The 10,355-nt window shown below is 64.2% G+C and overlaps 3 protein-coding genes across 3 annotated transcripts; 2 read left to right on the forward strand and 1 right to left on the reverse strand.

Annotated features, from left to right (window-relative positions):
* Positions 1-2,715: 2,715 nt before the first annotated feature.
* On the forward strand, positions 2,716-3,531 carry EMIHUDRAFT_99002 (hypothetical protein; the record flags this gene model as incomplete). The annotated part of the gene is made up of 1 exon (XM_005784369.1): positions 2,716-3,531. One exon carries the CDS (start codon positions 2,716-2,718, stop codon positions 3,529-3,531), a length of 816 nt encoding a protein of 271 aa, XP_005784426.1.
* A 271-nt stretch (positions 3,532-3,802) lies between these two features.
* On the reverse strand, positions 3,803-5,345 carry EMIHUDRAFT_99003 (hypothetical protein; the record flags this gene model as incomplete). The annotated part of the gene is made up of 5 exons (XM_005784370.1): positions 3,803-3,955; positions 4,031-4,121; positions 4,204-4,265; positions 4,380-4,727; positions 4,893-5,345. 5 exons carry the CDS (start codon positions 5,343-5,345, stop codon positions 3,803-3,805), a joined length of 1,107 nt encoding a protein of 368 aa, XP_005784427.1.
* Positions 5,346-8,062: 2,717 nt separating this feature from the next.
* Positions 8,063-10,129, forward strand: EMIHUDRAFT_449468 (hypothetical protein; the record flags this gene model as incomplete). Its single annotated transcript, XM_005784371.1, has 6 exons — positions 8,063-8,528; positions 8,603-8,716; positions 8,987-9,105; positions 9,443-9,633; positions 9,821-9,969; positions 10,037-10,129. The coding sequence occupies 6 exons, from the start codon at positions 8,063-8,065 to the stop codon at positions 10,123-10,125; spliced, it is 1,128 nt and encodes a 375-aa protein (XP_005784428.1). The 3' UTR covers positions 10,126-10,129.
* Between the last annotated feature and the right edge of the window lie 226 nt (positions 10,130-10,355).

The raw sequence follows: 10,355 nt of genomic DNA on the forward strand, positions 1-10,355 counted from the left end.
GACCGTCATCACTTTGAACATGGATCTTTGAACATGGATCATGGTCGGATCATGGTCGGATCATGGTCGTCCGGAAATAGGACCGTCACCACGGGGCTCACCCTGTTCCGACCCTGATCCGACCCTTGATCCGACCATGTTGAAGAGAGAATGTTGTTTTCAAAAATCTGTCTCTCACCATGTTCAAAGTGATGACGGTCGGAACAGGTCAGTACTCAGCTTTGGTCTGATCACAGTCGGATCAAGGTCGGAACAGGTCAGAGTTACCCTCCTTTGAATAGGAAACTTGTAAAATAACATACATAAAAACTGCGGGACTGCGACGCCCCCGCCCGGGGCACCAGTCTTCACCTTCCCCAAGGGACCCCAAGGGTGGGCGACGGCTAGCGCATCACCCCCCTCTCCTTAAAATCCCTGTGTGGTGGCGGCGTGCCGTCCTCCACACGATGTTTTGACCGCGCAAGATATAAAGGGTGGCTAAGGGCTCTGTCTGCCTGCAAGGCGCCCGCGTCGCAGACGCGGTACCAAACGTACCATTGACAAATCTGCAAATAGCAAAAGCCGAAGACGGACGGACGGAAACAGCCCCCCCTCTCATGCTGACCCTGGGCATGGCCTCTCTGGGGGTGAGCTGGGTCGGCCTCCTCCGGGTCTGCAACTCGCACGGCGGGTCCGCGTCCGGGCAAGTATCCGCGGCCCGCGGTTGTGTCCTTTTGCAGGGCGCGACCGACATGGAGATCTGCTGCCCTCAGATCAGTGCTTTTGTCGACTATTGCTCGCTCTCTGTGCACTCGCAACGCCAGAGGCCGTGCTTGGAGAATGCGTCGCAATGCTGCTGCGCCTGTGGATTGAGCCGCGGCGCAAGCTCCATCGGTGAGCTGCGGTGGCGCGCCGGCCGCTTCATGCATAGCTCTCCGGCGAGCGGCCGCGAACGCGCTTTCCGTCCGCCGTTTCATCGAGTTTGCCCGAGTGGTAAAAGCAATCGAAATCGTCGAATTTGCCCGAGTGGTAAAGTGCAACTTTGGCATTTGGTAAAAGTTGCCCGAGTGGTCTGCGGGGAAAAAACCAAATGAAGGTTGGCTCCAAGGGCTAAAGGTCAACATCCCCTCCGGCTACGACAATGAACGTGATCTGGTCCTCACCGGGTTGACCCGTCTCCTCCAGATCGAGACGGACTTCATGAACGGCCCTTGGCCGAGCAATATTTCTTCGTTAATATTATTAATTGATGCCTTTTGCACGGCTGAGCCCCCCTCCCCCCCCCCCTTCCCCCGCGCCCATTCCCTGCCCCCTCCCGCCACACATTCCGTCAGAGCCCTCTCCCCTCTTGCACAACAGGAATTCTGACAATTAACCAGTTGGCGGTTCCACATACGGCCGAGCAGTACCTGTCTGTTGATATGATAACTGATGCCTTCCTGCACGGCTGAGCCCCCCTCCCCCCCCCCCCCTTTCCCCGGCGCCCCCTCCCGTCACGCGCTCCGTCCGAGCCCTCCCCCCCCGCTCTTGCACAGGAGGAAAGTGGAAAATTAGTCAGATGGAAGCAGGAAGCTTCCATCCCGGCCGTGGTTCGAATCCACACGAGCCGAGGGGTGAAGGGGGAGGACGCGTGGTGGCGCTGGCCTGAGGTCTGAAGCTCACCCATTGAGGAAGTGAGAACTGCTCGGCCCACCCCGGATCCTGCTGAACAAGCTCCTCTTGTAGCATGCTCGATCGGTCACACCGCCATCGCCGTCGGGGAGAGGGGGGACGACACTGCTTCTGCAGCGTGCACCTCGATCCTGTACCGTGTTTGTTATGAGCTTATGACCCCCCCCAATGAACACACCAGTGAGGGTGGGCGAGACGATCGAGGGGTCCCGTACCATGCGGAATCGACCCTATCAAGTGCTCAAGTGCTCAAATCCACGAATACCGTGGCTGCACAAACTGCGTGATCTCTGCCGTGCAAGCCTTCAGCTGGTGCCAAGACATCCGTAAAATTGAAACCAAGAACGTCCGCCAAATCCGTGCTTTCGGAGCAACTGAGGGAAAGCCGCTGATCGAGCCGGGCGTGCCCGCGGCCGCCTCCCGCGCAGCACCGCCGCTGGGGACCGACACGCTGCGGAATCGGATCGAGCCCATGCACCGGGCAAAGGAAGGACGCTGCAGAAGCGGTTGGAGAGGCAGCCGGCGTCTGCCGTCACAACGAGTCCCAGCGCTGGTTGGACATGCGCGTCGGCTCGCCCGAGGACTGCTGTCGCGACCCTCCCGTCGTGCCGCAGCCTCCGACGAGCTCTGCAATCGAGGAGAGTGAGGGTGCGCCTCCCCTCACTGCTGGTCTGGCTGCGCACCGCCCCACAAAGCACCCCCTCGAGCATCTCTACAAGTACAAGTACAAGGGCGACCTTCTCCAAGTCGTCAACGCGCCCGGCAAGACTTTAGCCTTGGCCACCCTCCTTGCGGAGCAGGAGGAGATCCGCTCTCGGTCGGCAACTTGGCAGCTAGTCGAGGGACTCGGTAGTTGTGACCCCCCTGCCCTGAGTGAGGACAGGAGAGAGAGAGCTTGTGTGGTGTTGGTGTACGCAATAACGGGACAGGGTAGTCGTTCTCTCTAGCTCCCCTTCTGGCTCTTAGCATGAACTGCGCCCTGTGTCCGACCCCTTTTGCGCAGCAACACCTTAAACTTTTAGCCTGGACCCGGCATACCCGGCAGAAAAGAGTTTGCCTCCCACAATGCTTGCTCACGTCCCCACGATCCTCATCGCCGTCGCGCTCGCCACTCTGCTCACTGTCCATATCCTTGGCCGAGCTCGGCCAGCCGCCGCCGCCCGCCGGGATACCGCCACCTATGCGCCTGCCCGCAGTCTCGAAATCGAAATCGCCACACCGCGGAGCCCGACCTGCGGCGACGGAGTGTGCGAGGCGGCCGAGACGTCGTGCCCTGGCGACTGCCCCGGCATCACGACGCCGACCGAGTGCGGCGAAGAGCCCCACAGCGACCCGGCCGGTGAGGCGGTGGCGTGGGGCTCGGCGCCGGAGCATCGGGTCCGGTCGGCGGCCGAGTGCTGCCAGCGCTGCATGGCGCACGCCGCAAAGAATACGCGGAGGCCGTGCAACTCGTGGAGCTTTTGCTACCTGCCGCACTGCTGGAGCCTCGACAACGGCAATACACACACGCACGGCGAGTGCTGGCTCAAGTGGCAGGCGGACGTGCGGCACCCGCTCTTTGGCCAGCGCGGCCGGTATTCGGAGAGCTTCCGACGCAAGAACTGGGATAAGCACCTGAGTGGCAGGATGCCGGACGGCTCGAAGCGCAACCTGACGCCGCCGACACACGTGCCGTGGACGGGTGGCGTGATCGGGCGCTCCGTCGACTACCCGCGCGTGACGTGGACAACGGACCTTCCGGGCGCGGACGGAGCAGAGATGTCCTCGAGCGCCGGCGAGCGCATCGTGCCGTGGAGGGCGTGGGAATCGCGGGAGCAGAACCTGGCCCGAGGGGTGCCGCCGGAGTACATGCCGCTAGCGAAGGGCAACTTCGGCTCGTGACGCAACCAAGAGAGGAGAAGAGCGTGTGCGGGTGTGGCTCTGGCTGCGACGGCTATGAAGTGTGATTGTATGGGGAACATTCTCGCTTTTCTTCTTAGTTTAAAACGGCAGTCCCGACGAGACACGCGAGCAGAGAACTTTTTCAAACCTTAAACGACGATTTGTTTCATTTGATACGGCTAAAACTCCTTTAAGCTTTTATACATATTCTGAACAGCGGCACATTCCTCTCCACTACGTGACGATATACGTGACGATAACCATTACGGCATTAGATCTCCTCGAGCTCACCCTCGTCGACAAAATCCTTGTAGCGGCGATGCCTGCAGCAGCAGCGCCAGAGCCACCACAAGCCATGCCACAAGCAGAGCGACCAGCAGACGAGGCCGAAGCCGAGAGATATGCCGAGCAGCCGGTTTCCCGCCTAAAGCGACCCACCACCTCCACCCCTCACGCCTGGGCCGAGAGAGCGACCGGCCTCTGACACGGCGCGGCGAACCCGCTCGTACTCCGGAGTGGAGGAATTGGCGGGGGAGAAGAAGCGGCCCACCACGTCTGCGCACAAGCGGAACAGCTCAGGGTGCGACTGCCTACAGGGCCGAGGGGGCGGGGGAGCGGAGTGGCACGCCTGCGTCGCCGACTCCCAGCCGGTGCAGCATGTCCCCCAGCCACTTCCCCAGCCAGGCGTCCGCCTGCCTTCCAGCCTGCCCGAAGCCGGCGAAGAGCGACGGCGCCTAGTCGCATCCCCCTTGACGCCATGACACCCTCCCCTCCCGCCGGCGAGGCACTCTCACGCGAAGGGGGAGGGGAGGGGTCTCTCTCTGGGGATCCACCTCTCCCGGGCGCACCTGCGGCGGTGGCGCGATCGGTGGCAGTGGCGGCGGCGGCGGCGGCGGCGGCGGTGACGGTGGCGGCGGCGTAGGTGGCGGCGGCGGCGTAGGTGGCGGCGGCGGCGGCGGCGTGAGCGGCGGCAGCGGCATAGACGGCGGTGGCGGCGGCGGCGGCGTAGGTGGCGGCGGTGACGGTGGCGGCGGCGTAGGTGGCGGCGGCGGCGTAGGTGGCGGCGGTGGCGGCGGCGGCGGCGTAGGTGGCGGCGGTGGCGGCGGCGTGAGCGGTGGCGGCGTCGCGGGAGGCGGCGAGGCGCACGCGCATGTGAGTCCCTCGGCGTAGCCAAGCCTCTCAAAGTGGCGGCGCGCCTAGAAGGCCTAGAAGGTTCGTAGAAGGTTCCTAGAAGAGACAGCCTCTCAAAGTGGCGGCGCGCCAGCTGTGGTCCCTGCTGTGGGTCGTGGGCTGCATGAGTAGCCAGGCCGGCATAGTTTGCGAGGTAGCACTCAAAGCTGTAGCCGGAGCCAGACTCGCACAGCGCCAGTGCATCCTGCAGCGTCGGAGACTGCGGCGGCGGCGGCGTAAGCGGCGGCGCAAGCGGCGGTGACGGCGGCGGTGGCGGCGGTGGTGACGGCGGTGGCGGCGGTGGCGGCGGCGGCGGCCCAAGCGGCGGAGGCAGCGGCGATGGCGATGACGGTGGCGACGGTGGCGGCGGCGGCGGCGGTGACGGTGGTGGTAGGGACGGCGGCGGTGGCGGCGGTGGTGACGGTGGTGGTGGGGACGGCGGCGGTGGCGGCGGTGGTGACGGCGGTGGCGGCGGCGGCGGCCCAAGCGGCGGAGGCAGCGGCGATGGCGATGACGGTGACGACGGTGGCGGCGGCGGCGGCGGTGCCGGTGGTGGTAGGGACGGCGGCGGTGGCGGAAGAGGCAGCGGCGGTGACGACGGCGGCGGCGGAGGCGGTAGCGGCGGCGAGGCTTGGACGACGCATCCGACTTCACCTGTGTCGGGGCGGGGCGGGGTGCTGCGCCGCGGCGAGAGAGTGTCGCAAGTTGTGCCTGTGGAAGTGTTCCGCACCAGGCAGGCGGCACGGCGCCGCTCGAAAGATGATGCGCGAGGCGCAGCAGATGTCCTGCACAGTACAACATCATGTCATGATAATGAATGCAAAAGAGGAATGCGCAGCAGATGCTGTAGATGCCTGGCCGCCCAGGCCGTTGCAGGCACTTGGCGAGTCGCCGCAGGTGCCGCAGCTGGCGTGGCAGCACGTACCTGGGCAGGTTGGCGGGGTGTGGAGATGTGTCACGGATGTGCATTAGGTCCCATTGTGCCCACCTTCCGTGCCCACAATGCCACACGCACACGATGGGGCGTTCAAACGAAGCGCGGCCTCGCACTGGACGCTCCTCTCCGCGACGGGCCCGGGCAAAGCCATTAGGGCCGTGCGAGTGTAGACGGTGTACCAGTCGATAGGGCTTGGGGGCGGCGGCGGCGGCGGTGACGATGGCGGCGGCGGCGATGGCGACGGCGGCGATGGCGGCGGCGGCGATGGCGGTGGCGGCGATGGCGGCGGCGCAGGGGGCACCGAGGGGGGTGCAGGAGGCTTCGGGGGCGGGCTGTGCGGCGGTGGCTTGGGCGGCCAAGGATGGATTGGAGGAGGTGGCTCTGGCGGTGTGGGCGGTCCCGGCGGACGGCTTGGCGGACTCGGCGGAGGCAGCCACCACCACGGTGGCGGGCGCGGTGGAGGTGGTGGTGGTGTGGCAGTCTGCCAGAACCATAGGGCGAGCGGGGAAGTGGTTACGAGAGACAGCATAGACGTGTACGTATTAGATCACAGAAATAGGCTCGAGACCGCCCTCATGAGACGCCGTTCTCAAGCCTCCGTTTGCTGCACCGTTTTTGCACCGTTTCTGGGCACGTTCTGCTCTGGCCGCCATCTGAGCTCGGGTCAGGAGGAAGCAGGAGGTCACCCATGGCCGAAGCCATTCTTGCAGAGATTGTGAAAACTCTCTAGCCCGTAACCCGATGCCAATCATCCGGCCCGCTGGGTGCGCTTCTTAGCTCCCCGGCCTTGGATGTGCGGTTACTGACTGCACTCCAAGTGCTCCAAGTGCAAAACCAAAAGAACGTGCAACCCTGTCTGCACGTCTCGCCATCCCTCCCTTGGGTTGTCTGTTTTCTTTCTTTCTTTTTGCACGTCTCGCGCGCGCGTGAACAGGGCTCCAGGCCCCAAATGACGTGTGAGTGTTAGAGTTGTTTGTTATTGCTAAAAATCTCTCTCAAAGCGTGTGAGTGTTTAGAGTTGTTGTTTGTTTGGAGAGAGAGAGATTTTTGCAATACCTGTTGTTGTTGTTTGGTATTGCTAAAAATATCTCTCTCAGATTGTGTCCCGTTCGATGCCATGTCCCATGAAGAGCAGCTGTTCAGCTCGCGTTTCAGAGAGAGAGATTTTTGTTTTTGTCGTTTCAGCGGCTCAAGCGGCAAACTCGTGGAGCTGGGCTCTGCCACTGGGACCTTGGGAGGCGGATGCCAACAACAAATCTCTGCTCTCTCTCGGATGCCGGCCATGCGGAGAATTCCATGCAGGACGCGCCGTTTTGGTTTTAGCGCAACTTTCCTTTCTTCCTTTCGCGCGACACGACCAACTTTCGAACGTCTGGTACAGGCCAAACGCCGGCGTCCCGGAGCCGGTCTCGCCGTGTTGGCTCGGGGAAGTCAAGAAGAAGAATTCCAAAAAGGGAGGTCACAAACGGGTACTTGCGCGGCGTTGGGAGGCACCCTCGGCTCGCTGGCTCGCTGCTGCACACCGAGGAGGTGGAAGAGAGTCTCTCCCGAGGTGAGCGCCACACGCACCCGCTACCTTCACAGCATCAGAGCCCGGAGCCGTGTCCGATACCACACTGCTGCTGGTATTGCCTCTCTCTCTCTCTCTTTCTACTCTCGTAGCGCCACACGCACCCGCTCGCCACCTTCCCTTATCACCCCAAGCACAGACGCAAGGGACTTTTGTTTCTTTTTGCGCGCCAGTCCCGTGCCCAGTGAAGAAAGAAAAAACATAAGCCAAGGGAGGGATGGGAGGACGGCACGCCGCCACCGTGCCCAGTAAAAGAAAGAATTTTAAGAAAACAGACAACCCAGAGGAGGGATGGGAGGACGGCACGCCGCCACCACATATTGTTGGGATTTTAAGGAGAGGAGTGTGGTGCGCTAGCCGTCGCCCACCCCTTGGGCGTCTGCCACCGTGCCCAGTGTGTGCGAGGGAGCTTAGTCTACAGTCAGCGCTTTGATCCCAATCACGACACATGTGTGACTCGCCTAGTGTGGAGACGCCGTGTACCGTGGGGCCTTGTTGTCCTAGCACGGGAGTACCCGTGTGGACCGGAGGTAACAGCAGCAGCAGCAGCCTGTGTTAGTGCCAGTGCGGAGAGAGAGAAGGTTTTGTTTGTCCAGTGCGCACCAGAGAGAGAGAGAGATTCTTCTCTCGCACCAGTCCCGTGCAGAAAGAAAGAAAGGGGGGAAGAGAAGGACGGCACGCCGCCACCACACAGGGATTTTAAGGCGAGGGGCGTGATCGCATTGCCGTGCCTGACGGACCGCAAAATTCTTTTTGCAGCGCGGGAGCTGGCATCTCGCCTGTCCCCCCCCCGTCCGTGTGTTGTTCGGCTGTGGGTGGGTTCCTCGGCAGCGCGGTGTAGGGCGACGAGGCCCATGAGCGCGCTCTTCGGGTCCGTGGCCGCCAAGCTGGCGCGCTGCATGCCGAGGATGATGCTCGACGTCGCTTTGAAGATCATCATCCGACGGAGAGTCTCGCCTCGGCCACCGTCTCGCATATTGTCGCTCAAGCAAGTCGTGGTATTCGGCGATGGCGCGCCCTCCGGCATGTATCGAATCCCGAGCTTGCTACGCCTACCCGATGGAACGCTTTTCGCGCTCTGCGAGGAACGGCTCGAGCGGGCCGACTCGGGCTCGGTGCGCGTCGTCGCCCGCTCTTCGTCAGACGGTGGGTCGACGTGGTCGGCGTTGCGAATCGTCGCGAGCGGCGCAGAGATCGGCTTAGAGATGGCGGGTGCCACGGTCGGAAATCCGTGCTGCGTGTACGACGCGGTGCGCGACCGCATCGTCCTGCTCGTCACTGTCAACGACGGCTCGGCGCACGAGTCGGCCATCTGCGCGAGTCGGAGGGAGGAGATCACCCGAGATCACGCGAGATCACGCGAGATTAGGCGCACGAGTCGGCCATCTGGCGAGGGCACGCTCGGCGGCGGCGTGTGTTTGTCCTCTTCAGCTCGGACGGCGGGCTCGAGTGGTCTTCCCCCTCGGAGATCACGTCTGCCGTCAGCGAGGACGACTGGACGTGGTGCGGTACAGTGCACCCCACTCCGCCCTCCCGCTGTGTGGTGTGGGACTTCTCCCGGCCTGGTGCGTCGGCACCGCCCCTCGAGGCTGTGCTTCCCCTCCCTCCCTCCCCAGGTACGCGACGGGCCCCGGCCGAGCCGTGCAGACGGAGGGAGGACGCCTCGTCTTCCCGTGCAACCACGCGCGTGCCTCCACAACCCTGGAGGCGGACTCCTTGGGAGCAGAAGATGCAAGATCAGGCATTGGACGCTGAGCCATAGGTGCGCACCTTCGGAGGCCTCCTCGGCAGCCGCTTCGAGCTGCGCAGCCACACGGTCCTGAGCGACGACGGCGAGCACTTCCGCAAGGGCGGCGCCTCGCCCGCCGCCGAGACTAACGAGTCCACCGTCGCCTCCGTCGGCGAGAGAGCGCCGAGAGAGAGCCGAGAGACAGCCGAGAGAGAGCCGAGGCAAACTGTGAGTCCACCGTGCGCACGAAGAGGAGGAAGGAGGAGGAGGAGGAGCCTTCTCAGACCTTTGCCGGAGCCTTGCCGGAGCCTTCCCTGCAGGCGGGCGGCTGATCCTCAACATGAGGCAGGTGTCGGGGCACGGCCTGCGCCGCCTCGCCGCCTCCGCCGACGGGGGAGAGAGCTGGCAGGACGAGGGCCACGCGGAGAGCTCATCCCCCCCTTCCCGCCGTGCGACAGCTCCGGCTCCATTCCCTTTCACGCGTGTCTCTCATTCTCGCTCTCAGGAGCAGCTCTCCGACCCGCTGCCGGCGGGCTGCCACGCCTGCCTCCTCGCCGTCCCGGGCGGAGTCCTGTACAGCGGCCCCGCGGGCAAGGCGTCCGCCCTCGGCCTGGGCGGGTCGGTGGCTCGCTTCTGGAGGGAGGAGCTCTACAGCCTCCTGCGGAAGAAGCTCAGCGGCCGGGGGCACGCCAAGGGGCGCGCGTCTCCCCTCCCCCTCCCCCTCCCCCTTCCCCGCAGAGCCCCCCCCCCACTCTTGCGCCGCCCCTCGGCACGAAGCTGCTCTCCTGTTCTCCTCTCCCCCCCCACCCCTCCCCCCACCCCTCCCCCCACCCCTCCCCCCACCCCTCCCCCACCCCTCCCCCACCCCTCCCTGTGGGCGCAGGAGCTCCGCCTTCTGGGAGGGGAGGCACACGCTGCAGCTCCGCTTCTCGCCCGACGGGCTCGACTGGGCCGCCCCGCCCCTCACCATCCACGCGGGCCCCGCCGCGTACAGCTGCGCGGAGGCGCTCGGCGGCGCGGCGAGCGGCGTCGGCGTCCTCTTCAAGGCGAGCGAGGAGCGCTGACGCACGTCTCCTTTAAATACCTTGATTATTCCTAGGCGTCCTCTTCGAGGCGGGCGAGTCGCGGCCCGACGAGACGATCCGCTTCTGCCGCGTCCCGCCCAGCTGGCCGTGCGCCGAGAACTGATTGATGAGAGAGCCGGCGGCGGCGAGCGAGCGCACGGGCGGCGCGGGCGATCTCGGGCGGCCGCCGTCCAGTTCGAGTGTGCGCGTGGGCCCGCAGATGAGATGAAGCGAACGGGAGTGGACCCTGCACTGGTCTCTTGGACTCTTCCACAGTCTCCTCGTGCGTAAAAAGAAACGAAGATGGCCAGCCGCGCTGTATGTCCATTCCTTTCTTTGTCGTGGAATCATTGA

The sequence above is a fragment of the Emiliania huxleyi genome (genome assembly GCF_000372725.1).
Source record: "Emiliania huxleyi CCMP1516 chromosome Unknown EMIHUscaffold_17, whole genome shotgun sequence".
NCBI classification, from domain to species: Eukaryota; Haptophyta; order Isochrysidales; family Noelaerhabdaceae; genus Emiliania; species Emiliania huxleyi.